Source organism: Oncorhynchus mykiss, chromosome 19, assembly GCF_013265735.2.
Source record: "Oncorhynchus mykiss isolate Arlee chromosome 19, USDA_OmykA_1.1, whole genome shotgun sequence".
Lineage (NCBI taxonomy): Eukaryota > Metazoa > Chordata > Actinopteri > Salmoniformes > Salmonidae > Oncorhynchus > Oncorhynchus mykiss.
Window position 1 is genome coordinate 49,821,254 of NC_048583.1, and position 22,160 is coordinate 49,843,413.

The following is a 22,160-nucleotide window of genomic DNA, read 5'->3' on the forward strand; positions in this document are numbered from 1 at the left end:
CCGAAATCTTAAATTTAGGCATTAACCCCGAAATCTTAAGTTTAGGCATTAACCTCGAAATCTTAAGTTTATGCATTAACCCCCGAAATCTTAAGTTTAGGCATTAACCCCCGAAATCTTAAGTTTAGGCATTAACCCCGAAATCTTAAGTTTGTTATTAACCCTGAATGATTAAGATAAGGGTTCAGGTTTGGGATAGGCTTAAAACAAAAATCTCAAAAATAACTTTCTATCGCTCGATTTGAAATAGCAACCTTTGGAATCAGATGTCTGGCTAATCAGGGACAGAGGCAGATGCTTACACCCATCTACCATCCCCATCCCCAACGCCCTGGTAAAACCCAAACCTACTTGAAGGTAACAGTTGCCCTTAGTGGCGTGTTGCCCTGAGTGGTCTGTTTCCACATCATCTCCCGACGTCCTCAGCCATGGATGGACGTTGAATACTGACTTGTATCACAGGTGACCTGGCTGTATTCATTTCACTTTGTTTGAGCAATGTGCCAAGTGGCATAAAGCTAAGATGACACCTTTATGCAGAGCGTAGTACAGGTGCACTTTAATGGAGAAACGTGACTGTGTTGGGGAGAGATGGAATATCATAATCCATACACAAATATGGACCAGAAGAAGAACCAATGCAATTATGCATTTCTATTCCCAGTACATTTGCATACATCTTCCAAAGCACCATGAAGCAAACGTTTGGGTGACATTAGCACCTGGCTAAGTCTACATTTAGAAATCGTTTAAATAAATGTCATTTCACAGTGTCTAAAACTGTAAAGGTTTGACATCAGGCAATTACTCTCTCGATGAATCGTTGTGTGTGTGTTCATAAGAGAGAGTGACAGACAGACAAACCCAGGAGCCAGGCCCACAAAGTCAGTCTTCTCTTGGCACCTGGTAGTGCTTCTATCTCTGACTGTCTGTTTGTATCTCCTTTGCAGATGGAGGTGGATGCAGATGAGAAGCGCCATCGAACACGCTCCAAAGGTACCCGAGGTGCGTCTGCACTCTCCTCAACTCACTGAGGGTGCTACTCAGGGGGACCTTACCCCAAACACACACACACACACACACACACACACACACACACACACACACACACACACACACACACACACACACACACACACACACACACACACACACACACACACACACGCACACACATACGCGCACGCACGCACAAACACGCACACATACACACACACAGCTCTCTTATCACACATTCCAAACTATACTTCTCAGGACTCAGCTCTTCTCCTCCCACTGTCTCTCACCTCACCAGCCCTCCAATACCAGACATTATCCAGGCAGTCTATCCAGCCTAATATATCATGTTATTGTGCCTGCCTACATTGAATGTATTGTTTTTAACCCTGATGAAAGCATGATTTTATGATATAGTGATCACTCTTTTCCTTTCGCTTCCCCTCACTCTCTTTATTTTCTCCCCATCCCTCTCTCCCATCTCTCTCCCCTCTCTCTCTCCTCTTTCCCCCATCCCTCTCTCTCCTCTCTCTCTGCCGATCCCTTTCTCCCTTCCCTCTCTCCCCTCTCTCTCTCTCCCCTCTCTCTGCCGATCCCTTTCTCCCTTCCCTCTCTCCCCTCTCTCTGCCGATCTCTCTCTCTCCCATCTCTCTCTCTCCCCTCTCTCTGCCGATCCCTTTCTCCCTTCCCTCTCTCCCCTCTCTCTGCTTATCCCTCTCTTCCATCCCTTTCTCCCCTTTCTCTCTGCCGATCTCTCTCCCCCATCTCTCTCTCTCCCCTCTCTCTGCCGATCCCTTTCTCCCTTCCCTCTCTCCCCTCTCTCTGCTTATCTCTCTCTTCCATCCCTCTCTCCCCTTTCTCTCTGCCGATCTCTCTCTCCCATCTCTCTCTCTCCCCTCTCTCTGCCGATCCCTTTCTCCCTTCCCTCTCTCCCCTCTCTCTGCTTATCCCTCTCTTCCATCCCTCTCTCCCCTTTCTCCCATCTCTCTCTCCCCTTTCTCTCTGCCGATCTCTCTCTCTCCCTTCTCTCTGCCGATCCCTTTCTCCCTTCCCTCTCTCTGCTTATCCCTCTCTTCCATCCCTCTCTCCCCTCTCTCTGCTTATCCCTCTCTTCCACCCCTTTCTCCCCTTTCTCTCTGCCGATCTCTCTCTCCCATCTCCCTCTCTCCCCTCTCTCTGCTTATCCCTCTCTTCCATCCCTTTCTCCCTTTTCTCTCTGCCGATCTCTCTCTCCCATCTCCCTCTCTCCCCTCTCTCTGCCAATCCCTTTCTCCTTTCCCTCTCTCCCCTCTCTCTGCCGATCTCTCTCTCCCATCTCTCTCTCCCCTCTCTCTGCCGATCCCTTTCTCCCTTCCCTCTCTCCCCTCTCTCTGCTTATCCCTCTCTTCCATCCCTTTCTCCCCTTTCTCTCTGCCGATCTCTCTCCCCCATCTCTCTTTCTCCCCTCTCTCTGCCGATCCCTTTCTCCCTTCCACCTCTCCCCTCTCTCTGCTTATCTCTCTCTTCCATCCCTCTCTCCCCTTTCTCTCTGCCGATCTCTCTCTCCCATCTCTCTCTCTCCCCTCTCACTGCCGATCCCTTTCTCCCTTCCCTCTCTCCCCTCTCTCTGCTTATCCCTCTCTTCCATCCCTCTCTCCCCTTTCTCCCATCTCTCTCTCGCCCCTTTCTCTCTGCCGATCTCTCTCTCTCCCTTCTCTCTGCCGATCCCTTTCTCCCTTCCCTCTCTCCCCTCTCTCTGCTTATCCCTCTCTTCCATCCCTCTCTCCCCTCTCTCTGCTTATCCCTCTCTTCCATCCCTCTCTCCCCTTTCTCTCTGCTGATCCCTCTCTCCCATCTCTCTCTCTCCCCTTTCTCTCTTCCGATCTCTCTCTCCCATCTCTCTCTCTCCCCTCTCTCTGCTTATCCCTCTCTTCCATCCCTCTCTCCCCTTTCTCTCTGCCGATCCCTCTCTCCCATCACTCTCTCTCCCCTCTCTCTGTCATCCCTCTCTCCCCTCTCTCTCCCCTCTCTCTCTGCCCATCCCTCTCTCCTATCCCTCTCTCCATTCCCTCTCTCCTCTCTCTCTATGCCGATCCCTCTCTCCCCTCTCTCTCTGCCTATCCCTCTCTCCCATCCCTCTCTCCCATCCCTCTCTCCCATCCCTCTCTCTGCCTGTATTTCTCAGTGCCTGTGGAACCAGCGATACCAGAGCTGTTCAGGTCAGTATTTCTGTTCACCTGCCTTTCCGGCTTCCCCCTTGTGAGTGAAAGAGGGAGAGATGGGGAGGGAAAGAGAGAGAGAGAGAGAGGGAGCGGGAGAGAGGCTGAGAGATGGAAGGCCACTAGGGCTGATAATGGATGTGGAGCACTCCCAGGCTCTCAGTGTGTAGTGAGAGATGAGCACTAAAATCACCTCTTCAGACAGGAGCGATGCCATTTACTCAGCATGCCACTTGCTTCTGCTTCCTCTCTCTTTTCTTCTCATCTCTTTCTTTCTCTCCCTTAGTCACTCCCTTAGTCACTCCCTTAGTCACTCACGTCTCTGTCATAATGACTCTTTCTCTATCTCTCCTCTTTTCTGTCTCGTATCTAATTTCTCTCTATTTTTCTATCTATTCTGACAAACCCTATCAGCAGTAAATAATGAGCAAATCTAACTTATTTAGAACCACTATAACTGCAATCTTTATCCTGGCTGTTCAAATGTTAAATCCTGTCAATACAGTGGCTGTAAGATGATCCTGAATTGACCCTTGCAGTGTGTTGTCCCACTCCCTACTAAGTTGATTAAATGACATGTGCTACACCATGAAACCAATTGATGGATCTCCCTGAATCTCCCTGAATCTCCCTGTATCTCCCTGAATCTCCCTGTATCGATGGACAACCCTACTTTGGTGTTCAGTTATCCACTAAGAGTTGTCTTGTGTACGTCTTGTATGTGGCCGTTTAAACCTGGTTCAAATATACTTTTATAAGATGAGAATTTCAGAACAGCATCATATTCATAATCTCATATATACAGCACTCTTAGAAAAAATGTGCTATCTTTAACCTTAAAGGATTCTTTGGCTGTCCCGATAGAACCTTTTGAAGAACCCTTTTTGGTTCCAGAAGGAACCCCTTCCACAGAGGGTTAGAAATGGAACCCAAAAGGGTACTACCTGGATCCAAAAATGGTTATCCTATGGGGACATCAGAATAATTGTTTTGGAACCCTTTTTCTAAGAGTGTACAGTATATAGGCATATACCCATGTTTTTGATGTACTACTCTCAGATGTCCTCTACTTACTCTTATCCTTGGATATTATTTTGTCCTTCACAGGCTAGGAGAAGGTTTCTTCAGAGATAACATTCTGGGCCCACCTGTATCAATAAAGAATAGCCCACCTTGCCACCTACAGTATAGCTCTTTCAGATAGTGTGGCTACCCCATCTATACCTCTCTCTCTCTCTCACTTTCTTTCTTTCTTTCTTTCTTTCTTTCTTTTTTATCTATCACCATCTCTTCTTCTCTCTCTCTCTCCCTCTCTCTCTCTCTCTCTCTCTCTCTCTCTCTCTTTCTCTCTCTCTCTCTCTCTCTCTCTCTCTCTCTCTCTCTCTCTCTCTCTCTCTCTCTCTCTCTCTCTCCCTCTCCATGGGCTCCATCTCCCTATCTGCTTTCTCCACCGCTGCCTGCAGATATCAATTAATCAGCAGATCGATGGTCAGCCTATCTCCAGGCCGAAGCATCCATAATGCCAATAATGCTGCTCAATGGCGTCGCTCCTCAGAGAGCTGATAGTCGTCAGGACAAATACGTTTGATTTTGCGTGGTGGGTCTTGCTGGTCTGGGCAGATATGCCACTGTGATATTGTAAAGGGTTTTCTCCCATGCTGCCCAGCAGGAAATGCACACTTGTAGTGTATTAAGGCTTCTAAACTTTGTAATTTCCATTTTAAAATGTCTATCTTGATTTGCCCTAGAAAATAATTCCATAAATTCTAATCCACATATTAATTCACATTTCCTGTTGCTGCTGGATTATGTTCCTGCTGTAGCAAACTGGCTCAAATGAAGATCCTACATCTGTAGGTGGAGCAGTAAGACCAGACTGAAGTGTGAAGTACAATAAGAGGGCTCTACTGTACGTGTAGTGTTGGAGTAAAATAGGAGTGCATTGTTTCTAGAGTAAAGTTAGAGAGATGATACGATTGCAAAGGGGAGCAAAATCCAATAAAATCCAAGTGTGAAGTAGAAAACAGAAATTGAACTGAATATGTGTAGATCGATAGATGGAAAAAGAGAAGGGTGGAGAACGGTGAGTTGTGTGCATACTCAGTGATGGAAAAATAGAAGGGTGGAGAACGGTGACTTATGTGCATACTCAGTGATGGAAAAAGAGAAGGGTGGAGAACGGTGAGTTGTGTGCATACTCAGTGATGGAAAAGGAGAAGGGTGGAGAACGGTGAGTTGTGTGCATACTCAGTGATGGAAAAAGAGAAGGGTGGAGAACGGTGAGTTGTGTGCATACTCAGTGATGGAAAAAGAGAAGGGTGGAGAACGGTGAGTTATGTGCATACTCAGTGATGGAAAAAGAGAAGGGTGGAGAACGGTGAGTTATGTGCATACTCAGTGATGGAAAAAGAGAAGGGTGGAGAACGGTGAGTTGTGTGCATACTCAGTGATGGAAAAAGAGAAGGGTGGAGAACGGTGAGTTGTGTGCATACTCAGTGATGGAAAAAGAGAAGGGTGGAGAACGGTGAGTTGTGTGCATACTCAGTGATGGAAAAATAGAAGGGTGGAGAACGGTGAGTTATGTGCATACTCAGTGATGGAAAAGGAGAAGGGTGGAGAACGGTGAGTTGTGTGCATACTCAGTGATGGAAAAAGAGAAGGGTGGAGAACGGTGAATTGTGTGCATACTCAGTGATGGAAAAAGAGAAGGGTGGAGAACGGTGAGTTATGTGCATACTCAGTGATGGAAAAAGAGAAGGGTGGAGAACGGTGAGTTGTGTGCATACTCAGTGATGGAAAAAGAGAAGGGTGGAGAACGATGAGTTATGTGCATACTCAGTGATGGAAAAAGAGAAGAGTGGAGAACGGTGAATTGTGTGCATACTCAGTGATGGAAAAAGAGAAGGGTGGAGAACGGTGAGTTATGTGCATACTCAGTGATGGAAAAAGAGAAGGGTGGAGAACGGTGAGTTGTGTGCATACTCAGTGATGGAAAAATAGAAGGGTGGAGAACGGTGAGTTATGTGCATACTCAGTGATGGAAAAAGAGAAGGGTGGAGAACGGTGAATTGTGTGCATACTCAGTGATGGAAAAAGAGAAGGGTGGAGAACGGTGAGTTATGTGCATACTCAGTGATGGAAAAAGAGAAGGGTGGAGAACGGTGAATTGTGTGCATACTCAGTGATGGAAAAAGAGAAGGGTGGAGAACGGTGAGTTGTGTGCATACTCAGTGATGGAAAAAGAGAAGGGTGGAGAACGGTGAGTTGTGTGCATACTCAGTGATGGAAAAAGAGAAGGGTGGAGAACGGTGAGTTGTGTGCATACTCAGTGATGGAAAAAGAGAAGGGTGGAGAACGATGAGTTGTGTGCATACTCAGTGGGTGTTTTTGTGTCTTCTCAGCTGTCCTACACAAGGCTGTGATGGGAGTGGACACGTCAGCGGCAAATATGCAAGACATCGAAGGTAAAACGGTCTCCCTTTAGTCCTATTTTAGTTGTGGATTAACCATTTTCTCCACTTTTCACTAATGATTTTCCAAAAAATAAAACTAGAATATCCTTTATTGAAACAAATTCCGATAGCCTACCATGGTCATTTTCACAGCTCGGTTTGATGGACAGGTTAAAGCACAAATATTTATTCTCATCCCTTTGTCATTTGCATATTTACAGTGGGATATGCTAATCATTTTATATTGTATAAGCTCTCCATAAATCTCCTTATAAACAGGCACTCAAAATGGAAGGATCTCTCTCTCTCCTCTTTAAAATACATGCCTGTGTTCTATTTCCTCTCCTTTGTTCTAAAAATACCAGGATCATTGTGAACTAATCCCATTTCCCCATTCGGACAAGGAGTGGGCTGCTGCCTTGCATAACTGGAAGCTTTGGGCTTCTACTAATTATGGCTTGGTAGAATCCCCCCATTTCAGATTAAGGCTGTGACTTTCCTATGAATATGTTTATGTATACATGTACAGTATGCTACTGTAACTAGCTTGTGGTTGTCATACTTTTATGTATACATATATGCCAGTGGTCACCTACCGGTCGATTGAGTTCGACTGGTCAATCTTTAAGACATTCCTAGACGATAACCACACATTTCTGTAGAAAATCCAAAGATAAAGGCTTGCGCTTTTTATTCGTGTTGTGCTGTAGGCGGTAGGTGCACTTGATTCAGAAGCCCTGCACACCTGGCAGGCAAAGTGTTCCCGTTTTGGACCATTTAATTTGTCTGAAAAGACAAACTCCGCCTACGCAGCGGACAGATAGCTCTGTGGCTAAATCGAGTGCGCCTACTGCGCTGGCCAATCGGATAACTCAAATCACTGTGCCTACAGCTTCCACGACCCTGGCCACAGCAAAGTTTGATAGGAGTCTACATGAGATTTCATCATTTAAAAAACCATGACCAGAGCCAGTCTGTCAAATAATACAGCGAAGAGCTGATGTTTCTATGAGTGAGTTCATGTTTAAGTTTTTATTCAGCACTGTTTAACACTATTACAAAACATAAAATGCCCTTCGCCCTACTTCCACTAGTGCTGCAGCTGCAATGACTGAGTAGCCATGTGTATCGATAGTCCAATTATTATTAGCAGCTCGTCGTGTCTATTTTAATATTGAGGAATATTTCACTTTCTCTACGAACAACATGAATTTGTGCATGAGGCAGATGAGGTGCAACTCGAGTTTGGTCATCAGGTGAAAGACGGTGTCCTCTCTCTCTGGTCAGTCTCACCAGAGGAAAGGAGAGAGCAGGGACCGTGAGAGGCTGACCTTCTGCTGTAATCTACCTCCCCTGAGACTAATGCCGCGTTCAAAACAACTGGGAACTTGGAAATCTCTGACTTCAGTGCGTTCAAGACAACTAGGAAAGAAATGATATCCGACTGGAAAATCAATTTGAGTGGTCATCCAACTCGGAATTCCAAGTCAGAAACTAATAGAGCTCTGACTTTCCGACCTGAGGATCACTAACGTCATGATTTGACCTAGTTTTCTTTCAGAATGCCCAGTTGTCTTGGAAGCATGACCACCAGATTAGTGGCGGTAGGTGCCGTTCAAGATGAAGGAGGACGATAAAAAAAAATTGTGAGCATGGCCTTATTTCTATTACAGCATATTGGATGACTGTCATTCATATTCCATTCACCCAGATCAATGTAACAACGATAGGTTGAGGCTACTACATTATACTAACATTTTCCCTATACCCATCATGAGGGGGCTAAAACCTAGCCTATGAATAAAATAAGGTGCATATATGTAACTGATCTAGGGTGTAATCATTAGTCCAACAGTTGCAAATTATTGGACAAATTCAAGTATGTTTATCCCCATTTCATTCTGTTTACTTACGTTTAAGAAATATTTTTCAACCGAATCGGTGGAATGAATGCACCTGTGACCACACGCAAACACAGTTCACTTTCATTATAGCCACATACAAACAGCATGATTCCTGTGATCCTTCTTGCATCTATGCGCTCGCCTCCTCTCACCTTTTCCCTTCACTTGTGGACTTCAGTGTACAACACATCAGCTGTCTGTGACCAGGCAAAAAATACTTTCCAAGCCAAACCTTCATATCATACAATTGAACTGCTACACATCGTTGTCACCATATTAATGTCACAGTCAACATAGCCACAAGAACTAATGCCACGATCATAAAGTATAGTGTACAGTCAGCAGCAAGCAGTTTAGCAGTTACACTGGCGGCCCCTGGTGGCAATTTAATTAATAAAACTACAAGTTTACCTTGACTTGGAAGAGTTCCAGTGTTGGATACCTATAGCCAGCAAGCTAACTTAGCATCCCTCTCTGTTTGAGCCGGGTGTTTTAGTAGGCTAAACTAGCTAGCTGCATTCGCTAGCTAAGTAAGTGAAAGTTTTTAAAAAATACAACGAAATATAGCTAGCTCTCTCTTGTTGCTCCTTAATTTCTGAAGAAATTAATTTGAACTATTGTCTTTCTCTCTCTTTGAGTCAACTACTCACCACATTTTATGCACTGCAGAGCTAGCTAGCTGTAGTTTATGCTTTCAGTACTAGATTAATTCTCTGATAATATGATTGTGTGGACACCATGTCAGTTCATGCTGCAAGAGCTCTGATGGATTTGAGGATGTCACGGAAATTGTCATAATTACTGTGTAAGTCTATGGAAGGGGGTAAGAACCATGAGCCTCCTAGGTTTTGTATTGAAGTCAATGTACCCAGAAGAGGATGGAAACTAGCTGTCCTCCGGCTACACCATGGTGTTATCCTACAGAATGCTGTGGAGGCTAATGTTGACCTTCATTGCAAAACTGTGTGTTTTAATCAATTATTTGGTAACGTGATAATATTTGATATAGTTTTATCTAAAAAGGATAACTTTTTGAATTTCACTATATGATTTTTAAAAATGAATTTCAATTACGAGGATGGTCCTCCCCTTCCTCTGAGGAGGAGCCTCCACTGCCAGATGCATCAGTTAAGTAAAATATTAAAGCAAATTGTTTGCTAATTATTTCCATTTATGCTGATCTATTTTGTTATCAAAGCTCAAGTTTTGAAAAATAATATGGTCTGAGAATAACATTATTGACAATGCAAGGCATATAGCCAATATTCTGTGAAAAATGTATTAGGCCTACTGAACAAATGTAATTCCTACAGAACTATTTTTATAAGGTTAATAAAAAAAAATTAAGTAATGTTTTTAAAAAATCAGCTTGTTTTGGTGACCACCAATGTATGCTAACTAGCTTGTGGTTGTCCTACGTTGGTACCGTATCATTACAAACACTATGCTTATGGATCATTAGGATATTACCACAGACTCCATCAGAATGATCACATCAACAGAAGGTTTGTTAGACTAAATGTGCATTTCTAGCTTATTAAATACAGGCAGAGTAGTTCTCTCCTCTTCAGCTGAAATGTTCAAAACAATTGAGGAAGGTGTATCATTACTAAACCTTAGTTAGGCCTGATAAAACTATGCAGTATTATGTTGGTGTGTATTTATCAGCTTTCCCTGGGGAATTGTTGTTCCCTGCACATGTGGACAGTTTTGGATGTGCGTACTGTTCTTTTGAACTGTCTTTACTAGCTACCTCTTCTAACTCTGTCCATGTTGAGACACAGGTTTCCTCTGTCTTCTGGTTAGTGAAATGAGAGAGCCGTTGTTTTAGAGCAAGCTTTAATCGTCGGTGTCAGAGCTAAAGCATGGCCATGCAGGAAATGATCCAGTTAATGAAACATTTTAATTATTCAACATCATTGTGGAATGTGATGACCGTGTCAGTGAATCCCCAACTTAACTATTCACAAGTCACACACACACACACACACAAACACACACACACACACACACACACACACACACACACACACACACACACACACACACACACACACACACACACACACACACACACACACACACACACACACACACACACACACACACACACACACACACACTAAGATTTCACAGAGAAATCTCCCACACTGGTCACGTGCCAGGCTTTCAATTGTGTGTGAAAGAGAGGAATTTGTCTGTTATAATTACTTGCCCTTGTATGGATGGGTTCATTACTCAAACTCCCTCAGAGGCTGGCAACCCGCTGGCTTAGGCCTGGCAGCCATCTTGGAAGTCACTGTATAGTTGATAGACAGCAGCAATCTGTACCATATTGATCTTTATATCAGCACAGAGAGAGTGAGAGAGAGAGGCGGTGGAGTATGGAGAACGCAGCATAGTCGTGCGGTATTTTACCATCTCTCTTTTCTCTCTTTCTTTCTCTCTCACAAACAAAGAAAAGACAGACTCCTCCTCTCATTGTGACGTGTCTATCCCACCAGCCAGTGCTTTGCTCAACGGATAATTCAAGATAAATAAATCAAACAAGGAAGGCTCAATCCATCAGCACACCTGGCTAAGACTTCCTTGCTCAAACACTCTCTCTCTCTCTCTCTCTCTCTCTCTCTCTCTCTCTCTCTCTCTCTCTCTCTCTCTCTCTCCTTATCTCTTGCTCTCCGCCCATCTTCCTTACTCTCCATCTTCCTTCTCCCTCACTCTCCTCTTTTTCTCTTCTCTCTGTCCCCCATCTCCCCCACTCTCATCCCCTCTCCCTTTCTCTCATTCTCTCTCACGTTCGTCAATCTCCGGCAGCTAATTTCTCCTTCAGATGGTGCCGCACTCATTTGTATTCTTATCAAAGTGTTCTGACTATCCGACAGAAGCTCTAAGAAGGTGGGATCATTAATATGTTAATTAGTCCCTTTCTCCGCTCTCTGCACAGGCGTGCCAGCGATATCCTCTCTCCTCTTGTTACGCTCACAGCAATTCACACAGCCTTTGAATGCGTGCTGCAGACTCAGAAATGCCATAATATAAGACTGTTCACACACCCTGGCAGATGGTTCCATGCAGTCCCAGTAAACCATGGTCTCTGTCTGTCTGTAGCCTGTTTTTACGAAATGACTGGGCTTCAATGGATCTCTCTGTTATATAACTGCAGGGTCAGGAGTTTATTCATGGAGCTGACCAAGTGTAATAATGTCATTCCAACAGACATATCTTTGGTTAGAGGGTAATGGGGTGGGAATGTTGGATGGCAATAATAACAGGTCCATGGCAGGATAGTTTGGCCAGCCGTTTTAGATTAGTCAACTCTCATCATGTCTCAACACTGATAGATTATTGGCTGGCTGCTGTAATTAAGACAACAGAAATACAGCAGGATTCTCTCATGCCTGGTGTGGCTCACTCTTAGTGTGACTAAACATCACTAGACAATGTTCTTTTAGACAAAGCATTAATAGCTGAAGCTGTTAACATGGCATCCAGGGATTTGATGAAAGTCCCTTAGCTGCTAAAAAAATTAATTAAAATTGTATTTTTCCTCCTATTTTGTATAAAAAACAAATGTTAGTTACAGTTTATTTTTCTCTGAGAGCATGCATTGGATTTTTGGGGGCAATTCATCACGCATTAATTATCTGTGACGAAACCGGCAGTAGTTTTCATGGCATGAACCTGCCAAAGCATCAGGGCAGGGCAGTAGATCCCGCCCACTCAGGCCATACTTAATAATGACTCTCGCTTTGAACCCATTTAATGGCTGGAAGGTTGAGTGACAGACAGTGTCTATGGTGTCGGGGGTGGACACGCCCTTCTGGGACAAGGCTGGAAATACAGAGCGGTGGCAGCTAAATTACACATTAGGAAGGACCTCTAACTCGGAGGGAGGGAGGGAGGGATAATGAATAAAGAATGGATGTGAGACGAGAAGCAGTGGTTGAACCGCGTGGGTCCACAGAGCACAGAGATGATGTGAGCATGAGTAACACACACATACGCTCACACAAACACACGCACACACACACACACGCACGCACGCACGCACGCATGCAAGGCACGCACGCACACACACACACACACATACGCGCACACACGCACGCACACACACACACACACACAAGCACGCACGCACGCACGCACACACACACACGCACGCACGCACACACACACATGTACATTCTCTCACACACAGCTTTCATGCAGCTTTTATTTAATTCATCACATTCCCAGAGGGTCAGAAGTTTACATACACTCAATTAGTATTTGGTAGCATTGCCTTGAAATTGTTTAACTTGGGTCTAACGTTTCAGATAATCTTCCACAAGCTTCCCACAATACGTTGGGTGAATTTAGGCCCATTTCTCCTGACAGAGCTGGTGTAACTGAGTCAGGTTTGTAGGCCTCCTTGCTCGCACAAGCTTTTCTGTTCTGCCCACAAATTTTCTATGGGATTGAGGTCAGGGCTTTGTGATGGCCACTCCAATACCTTGACTTTGTTGTCCTTAAGCCATTTTGCCACAACTTTGGAAATATGCTTGGGGTCATTGTCCATTTGGAAGACCCATTTGCGACCAAGCTTTAACTTCCTGACTGATGTCTTGAGATGTTGCTTCAATACATCCACATCATTTTCTTTCCTCATGACGCCATCTATTTTGTGAAGTGCACCAGTCCCTCCTGCAGCAAAGCACCCCCACAACATGATGCTACCACCCCCGTGCATCACGGTCGGGATGGTGTTCTTGGTGTGTGTGTTCTTGCTTGCAAGCCTCTCCCTTTTTCTTCCAAACATAACGATGTTCATTATGGTCAAACAGTTCTATTTTTCTTTCATCAGACCAGAGGACATTTCTCCAAAAAGTATGATATTCATCCCCATGTGCAGTTGCAAACCGTTGTCTGGCTGTTTTATGGCAGTTTTGGAGCAGTGGCTTCTTCCTTGCTGAGCGGCCTTTCAGATAATGTCGATATAGGACTCTTTTTACTGTGGATATAGACACTTTTGTACCTTTCCTCCAGCATCTTCAAAAGGTTCTTTGCTGTTGTTCTGGGATTGATTTGCGCACCAAAGAATGTCTGTCTCTAGGATACTGAATGCGACTCCTTCCTGAGTGGCATGACAGCTGCATGGTCCCATGGTGTTTATACTTGCGTACCATTTGTTTGTACAGATGAACATGGTACCTTCAGGCGTTTGGAATTTGCTCCCAAGGATGAACCAGACTTGTAGAGGTCTACAATTTTCTTTCTGAAGACTTGGCTGATTTCTTTTTATTTTCCCATGATGTCAAGCAAAGAGGCACTGAGTTTGAAGGTAGGCCTTGAAATACATCTACAGGTACACCTCCAATTGACTCAAATGATGTCATTTAGCCTATCCGAAGCTTCTAAAGCCATGGCATCCTTTTCTGGAATTTTCCAAGCTGTTTAATGGCACATTCAACTTAGTGTATGTAAACTTCTGACCCACTGGAATTGTGATACAGTCAATTATAAGTGAAATAATCTGTCTGTAAACAATTGTTGGAAAAATTAGATGTCCAAACTGACTTTCCAAAACTATGGTTTGCTAACAAGAAATGTGTGAAGTGGTTGAAAAACTAGTTTTAATGACTCCAACCTAAGTGTATGTAAACTTCCGACTTCACTGTATGTAGAACATTTCTGCAAATACTGTCAATTTAATCACCTCTGCACACACCTAGTAATAAACAGAAAGACAAAAAAACATTCCATACACATGCACACACACACGCACGCGCGCACACACGCACACCACACTCACGCTCACACACGCACACACGCACACACACACACACACACACACACACACACACACACACACACACATATGCGCGCACACACACACACACTCACACATCGAGTGCCTGTCTGCCTCTCTGATTCGGAGAGCCTCCAATAACAGGCGAGAGAGCCCTAGAGTGAGAGAGATCCCACAGCTCAGACCCTTCATATGAGAGGAGAGTGGCTAGAACTGTGTGTCTCTACCAAGACACACATGCACACACATAGCCTTCTTCACAGTCTAGACCAGCAAACCTCCCTGAGTAGCCACTCAAACCCAACAATTTCATCAGCAAGGACATCATGGCTGAAATACAATCGACATGGTGCTGATTTCACACCACTGTGTCTCTATGCTTGAGCAGCCAGGGTACCAGTATAACCCGTGTAACTGAACATCTTCTAACAATCTGCTTCTCATACCTACTCCTTCACTCTGATAGGAGAGAGGGGATGGAGAGATGATCTGTAAACCTGTTTCAGGTCCCTGTGGAGTCATTAAGTCAGATAAATGCTCTCAGTTCATCCCAGGCTGTTTATCAGCCCCTCTAAAAAGGGGTGAAGGAAGGAGAAGCTACAAAGCCCAATTAGAGTGGAAGGAGAGAGTAATGGCTGTGTGACTGGCCACAGGCGTCCCCACTCTGTGACACCTCACAGGCTATACACTTGGGTTACCTAACTGGAGGCCCAAGGGTGATTTTATTTTGCCCCCCAAGTTTTCTGAAAACACCAGAAAATTATTGTTGGACATAAAAAAAAACATTAATAGCTGATGCTGTTAACATGGCATACAGGGATTTGATGAAAGTCCTTTAGCTGCCTCCTGTTTTGTAAAAAACATATGTTGGTTACAGTTTATTTTTCTCTGAGAGCATGCATTGAATTTTTGGGGGCAATTCATCACGCATTAATTATCTGTGAAGAAACCGCCAGCAAATCAGCTCCTAGTGATTTTAAATGAGTAAATCAGTTCCAAAGTATTCCCATGCATAGAAAGATATATGTGATCAGGGAAGATGGCGCATGAGGGGATGGCTGCTGTTTTATTGGCTCTTAACCAACCGTGCTATTTTGTTTGTTCCTTTGCAGTGTTCGTAACTTCTTTTGCTGCTACATGGTGTTGATGCTACCGTCTCTTATGACCGAAAAGAGCTTCTGGACATCAGAACAGTGATTACTCACCTCGAAATGGACTTAGAGTTTTTCTTTAATTGGTCGAATGGGAAGGATATACTCCAAAATCCCGAACAGGCCCTCATCCCCATCATTCGTTGGGGAAGGAAAATGAGATTTAGCGGTAAGAGATCAGGGTGCCTTGTGAGGATCAGGCAACGAGTGGCTAATCTGCCTTTGCCCTCTGTTCTGCTAGCTAGCATTCAATCGCTGGAAAATAAATGGGACGAACTGAAAGCACGTATTTCCTACAAACGGAACATTAAAAACTGTACTATCTTATGTTTCACCGAGTCGTGGCTGAACAATGCCATTAATAACATACAGCTGGGCGGGTTCTACACTTTATCGGCAGGATAGAATAGCCTTTGGTAAGACACGGGGCGGGGGCCTATGAACATTTGTAAACAATAGCTGATGCACGATATCTAAGGAAGCCTCAAGGTTTTGCTCGCCTGAGGTCGAGTATCTCATGATAATCTGTATACCACACTATCTACCGAGAGAGTTTTCATCTGTATTTTTCGTAGATGTTTACATACCACCATAGACAGATGCTGGCACTAAAACCGCACTCAATGAGCTGTATACCGTCATAAACAAACATGAAAATGCTCATCCAGAGGTGGAGCTCCTAGTGGCCGGGGACTTTGATGCAGGGAAACTTAAATCAGTTTTACCTCATTAAGTATGTTAAATGTGCAACCAGAGGGAAATAAACTCCATAAAGACCACCTTTACTCCACACACAGAGAAGCATACAAAGCTTTCCCTCATCCTTCATTTGGCAAATCTGACCATAATTCTGTCCTTCGGATTTCTGCTTGCAAGCTAAAATTAAAGCAGGAAAGCAACAGTGACTCGATCAAGTTACAGGACTGTTTTGCTAGCACAGACTGGAATATGTTCTGGGATTCCTCCGATGGCATTGAGGAGAACACCACATCAGTCACTGGCTTCATTAATAAGTGCATCGATGACATCGTTCCCAAAGTGACTGTAAGTACATACCCCAACCAGAAGCCATAGATTACAGGCAACATTCACAGTGAGGTAAAGGGTAGAGCTGCCGAGTTCAAGAAGTGGGACTCTAACCCGGAAGCTTATAAGAAATCCCGCTACTCCCTCAGACGAACCATCAAACAGGCAAAGCGTAAATACAGGACTAAGATCGAATCGTACTAAACCGGCTCTGATGCTCGTCTGATGTGGCAGGGCTTGCAAACTATTACAGACTACACAGGGAAACACAGCCGAGAGCTGCCCAGTGACACGAGCCTACCAGATGAGCTAAATAACTTCTATGCTCGCTTCGATGCAAGTAACACTGAAACATGCATGAGAGCATCAGCTGTTCCGGACGACTGTATAATCACGCTCTCTGCAGCCGATGTGAGAGCCAGACGGATTACCAGGACGTGTACTGTATAACTGGCAAGTGTCTTCACTGACATGTTCAACCTCTCCCTGTCTGAGTTTGTAATACCAACATGTTTCAAGCAGACCACCATTGTCCATGTGCGCAAGAACACTAAGGTAACCTGTCTAAATGACTACATACCCGTAGCACTCATGTCTGTAGCCATCAAATGCTTTGAAAGGCTGGTCATGGCTCACATCCACACCATTATCCCAGAAACCCTAGACCCACTCCAATTTGCATACCGCACCAACAGATCCACAGATGATGCCATCTCTATTACACTCCACACTCTCCTTCCACACCTGGACAAAAGGAACACCTAACTGAGAATGCTATACATTGACTACAGCTCAGGGTTCAACACCATTGTGCCCTCAAACCTCATCGCTAAGCTAAGGACCCTGGGACTAAACATCTCCCTCTTCAACTGGATCCTGGACCTCCTGATGGGCTGACCCCAGGTGGTAAGGGTAGGTAACAACACATCCACCATGCTGAACCTCAACACGGGGGCCCCTCAGGGGTGCGTGCTCAGTTCCCTCCTGTACTCCCTGTTCACACATGACTGCACGGCCAGGCATGACTCCAACACCATCATTAAGTTTGCAGATGACACAACAGTGGTAGGCCTGTTCACCGACAATGATGAGACAGGAGTTCAGAGACCTGACCGTGTGGTGCAAGGACAACAACCTCTCCCTCAACATTATCAAGACAAAGGAGATGATTGTGGACTACAGTAAAAGGAGGACCGAACACGCCCCCATTCTCATCGACGGCCTGTAGTGGAGCAGGTTGAGCGCTTCAAATTCATTGGCATCCACATCACCAACAAACTAACATGGTCCAAGCACACCAAGACAGTCGTGAAGAGGGCACAACAAAAGCTATTTCCCCTCAGGAGACTGAAAAGATTTGGCATGGGTCCTCAGATCCTCAAAAGGTTCTACAGCTGCACCATCGAGAGCATCCTGACTGGTTGCATCAGTACATCAAAGGGGCCAAGCTTCCTGCTATCCTGGACCTCTATACCAGGCGGTGTAAGAGGAAGGCCCTAAAAATGGTCAAATATACCAGCCACCCTAGTCATAGACTGTTCTCTCTGCGACTGCACGGCAACCATTACCGGAGCGCCAAATCTAGGTCCAAGAGGCTTCTAAACAGCTTCTACCCCCAAGCCATATGACTCCGGAACAGCTAATCAAATGGCTACCCAGACTATTTGCATTGCCCCCCCCCCCCCCCCCCCCCCCCCCTACGTTGCTGCTACTCTCCATTATTATCTATTCATAGTCACTTTAATAACTCTGCCTAAATGTACATATTACCTCAATTACCTCGACTCCGGTGCCCCCGCACATTGACTCTGTACCGGCACCCCCTGTATATAGCCACGCTATAATTATTTGTCTTTCTCGTCTCTTACTTGTTTGGGGGTATTTCCTTAAAACTGCATGGTTGGTTAAGGGCTTGTAAGTAAGCGTTTCACTGTAAGGTCACCCGTTGTATACGGTGCTTGTGACAAATAACATTTGATTTGATTTGATATACAAATGTCAGCAAGGCTTGAAATTATTATATTTTATTCAACAGAAATAGGCCATATTCAGTCCTCTGAGATAGCACACACACATGTATACACACACTTACCTACACACACGTACCTACCTACGCACACACACACACACACACACACTCGCACACACACACACACACACACACACACACTCGCACACATACAACCGCGCACACACACACACACACACACACACACACATACACACACACACACACACACAAAGAGGGAACTAGTTCCTGGGCCGCACAAGATGCTCAATAAATGAATGATGAGTAAATCTGTGAATTGTGAATAATTGATGGCAGCCGAGGTAACAAGCAAATGACTGGTGTTATTATTTGTTAATAAGACACTGTAACAGATTTAGGATCTTAATTTGACCTATATTGTCACAGAAAAAGAATCCGGAAGCAACAGGATTCGAACATTATTTCCATAATGTTACTTGATCGGCTGTAAGGCTATTAGCTGGCCAAAAGTAGGCTACATGAAAAGTGCAATACTGTTGATTTAACTGTGTGTTATTGCGGGTTTCATAGAATTTATGTAAATCACAAAGTTCTGGGATGCAGAAAAATTCTCAGAAACAAAATAGTGATCAAATTAAGATCCTACATCTGTAGATCATCTCTAACTGTCCCTCATTATCTCACACCCTACAAAACCATCCTCCATATTTGGAAAGCAGGATATCAAGATGCACAGTGCATACTGAAACACTGTTCACTCCCTAAAGGCCTTCGTGACTATTACTACCTTGGAGACGTTAAATAGCGCAGGGTTCCCACCCCATAAATAAAAAGTATTCAGACCCCTTGACTTTTTCCACATGTTGTTAGGTTACAGCCTTATTTTTATAAATGATGATAAAGCAAAAATAAATGTTTTTACATTTTTGCAAATGTATGTATAATAACAACTGAACTATTACATGTACATAAGTATTGAGACCCTTTACTCAGAACTTTGTTGAAGCATCTTTGGCAGCAACTACAGCCTTGAGTCTTCTTTGGTATGACGTTACAAGCTTGGCACACCTTTATTTGGGGAGTTTCTCCCAATCTTCTCTGCAGATCCTCTCAACCTCTGTCAGGTTGGATGGGGAGTACAGCTATTTTCAGGTCTCTTCAGAGATGTTTGATCGGGTTCAAGTCCGGGCTCTGGATGTGCCACTCAAGGACATTCAAAGAGTTGTTCCGAAGCCACTCCTGTGTTGTCTTGGCTGTGTGCTTAGGGTCGTTGTCCTGTTAGAAGGTGAACGTTCACACAAGTCTGAGGTCCTCAGTGCTCTGGAGCAGGTTTTCATCAAGGATCAATCTGTACTTTGCTCAGTTCATCTTTAACTCGATCCTGACTAGTCTCACAGTCCCTACCGATGAAAAACATCCCCACAGCTGCCACCACCATGCTTCACCGTGGAGAAAGTGCCAGGATTCCTTCAGACGTGACGCTTGGAATTCAGGCCAAAGAGTTCAATCTTGGTTTCAACAGACCAGAGAATCTTGTTTCTCATGGTCTGAGAGTCTTTAGGTGCCTTTTGGCAAACTCCAAGCAGGCTGTCATGTGCCTTTACTTAGGAGTGGCTTCCTTCTGGCCACTCTACCATAAAGGCCTGATTGGTGGAGTGCTGCAGGTTCTTGGTCACCTCCCGGACCAAGGCCCTTCTCCCCCGATTGCTCAGTTTGAATGGGCGGCCAGCTCTAGGAAGAGTCTTGGTGGTTCCAAACTTCTTCCCTTTAAGAATGACGGAAGCGACTGTGTTCTTGGGGACCTTCAATGCTGCAGACATTTTTTGTAACCCTTCCCCAGATCGAATTCTTTGCAAAATCCTGTCTCAGAGCTCTACGGACAATTCCTTCAACCTCTTGCTCTGACATGCACTGTAAACTGTGGGACCTCATATAGACAGGTGTGGGCTTTTCCAAATAATGTCCAATCAATTGAATTTACCACAGGTGGACTCCAATCAAGTTGTAGAAACATCTCAAGGACGATCAATAGAAACAGGATGCACCCAAGCTCAATTTCGAATCACATAACAAAGTGTCTGAATACTTCTGTAAATAAGATATTTATCTATTTATTTATTTTTTAAATACATGTTAGTGAAGGAAGGATGATCTTGGTGAAGGAGAAATGCTCACAAACAGGGATGGAAACAGATTTGTGCACTAAATTTGAGAGAAATATGCTTTTTGTGCATAAAACTTTACATGTTGCATTGTTCAGTGTATACATGTAAACGGTATATATACACACACACATATAACACTACCGTTCAAAAGTTTGGGGTCACTTAGAAATATCCTTGTTTTTGAACGAAAAGCCATTTTTTTATCCATTCAAATAACATCATGTTGATCAGAAATACAGTGTAGACATTGTTAATGTTGTAAATGACTATTGTAGCTGGAAACGGCTGATTTTTAACAGAACATCTACATAGGCGTACAGAGGCCCATTATCTCCAACCATCACTCCTGTGTTCCAATTGCATGTTGTGTTAGCTAATCCAAGTTTATCATTTGAAAAGGCTAATTGATTAATAGAAAACCCTTTTGCAATTACGTTAGCACAGTTGTCCTGGTTAAAGAAGCAATAAAACTGACCTTCTTTAGGCTAGTCGAGTATCTGAAGATTCAGCATTTGTGGGTTCAAAAAGCTTGAAATGGCTAGAATCAAATAACTTTCTTCTGAAACTCATCAGTCTATTCTTGTTCGGAGAAATGAATGCTATTCCATGCAAGAAATTGCCAAGAAACTGAAGATCTCATACAACGTACTACTCCCGTCACAGAACAGCGCAAACTGGCTCTAACCAGAATAGAAAGAAGAGTGGGAGGCCTTGGTACACAACTGTGCAAGAGGACAAGTCCATTAGAGTGTTTAGTTTGAGAAATAGACGCCTCACAAGTCCTCAACTGGCAGCTTCATTAAATAATACCCACAAAACAACACTCTCAACGTCAAGGGCAAAGAGGCGGAGACTCCGGGATGCTTGCCTTCTAAGTTTCTTCAAGTGCAGTTTCAAAAACCATTAAGCGCTATGATGAAACTGTCTCTCATGAGGACCGCCACAGGAAAGGAAGACCCAGAGTTACCTCTGCTGGAGAGGATCAGTTCATCAGAGTTACCAGCCTCAGAAATTGCAGGCCAAATAAATGCTCCACAGAGTTCAAGACACATCTCAACATCAACTGTTCAGAGGAGACTGCGTGAATTTTATTTTCTTATTTAACTAGGCAAGTCAGTTAAGAACAAATTCTTATTTTCAATGATGGCCTAGGAACAGTGGGTTAACTGCCTGTTCAGGGGCATAATGACAGATTTGTACCTTGTCAGCTCGTGGATTTGAACTTGCAACCTTCCGGTTATGAGTCCAACGCTCTAACCACCAGGCTACCCTGCCTAGAAATTCAGCCTTCATGGTCGAATTGCTGCAAAGAAACCACTACTTAAGGACATCAATAATAAGAAGAGACTTGCTTGGGCCAAGAAACACTAGCAATGGACACTAGACGGGTGGAAATCTGTCCTTTGGTCTGATGAGTCCAAATTTGTGTCTTTGTGAGACGCAGAGTACGTGAACGGATGATCTCCGCATGTGTGGTTCCCACCATGAAG

The 22,160-nt window shown here is 44.2% G+C and overlaps 1 protein-coding gene across 13 annotated transcripts in view; it reads left to right on the plus strand.

The window, feature by feature from the left end:
* Positions 1-22,160, plus strand: part of LOC110498066 (myelin transcription factor 1-like protein) — a 171,778-nt gene that overhangs the window by 66,286 nt on the left and 83,332 nt on the right. For 10 of the 13 annotated variants that reach the window (XM_036954999.1, XM_036954998.1, XM_036955002.1 and 7 more), the window contains 3 exons: positions 951-1,005; positions 3,161-3,194; positions 6,596-6,658. In XM_036954999.1, the coding sequence (XP_036810894.1) occupies positions 951-1,005; positions 3,161-3,194; positions 6,596-6,658 (152 nt within the window). The remainder of the gene's footprint in view (positions 1-950; positions 1,006-3,160; positions 3,195-6,595; positions 6,659-22,160) is intronic. The other 3 variants (XM_036955001.1, XM_036955000.1, XM_036955008.1) reach the window with 1 other exon arrangement.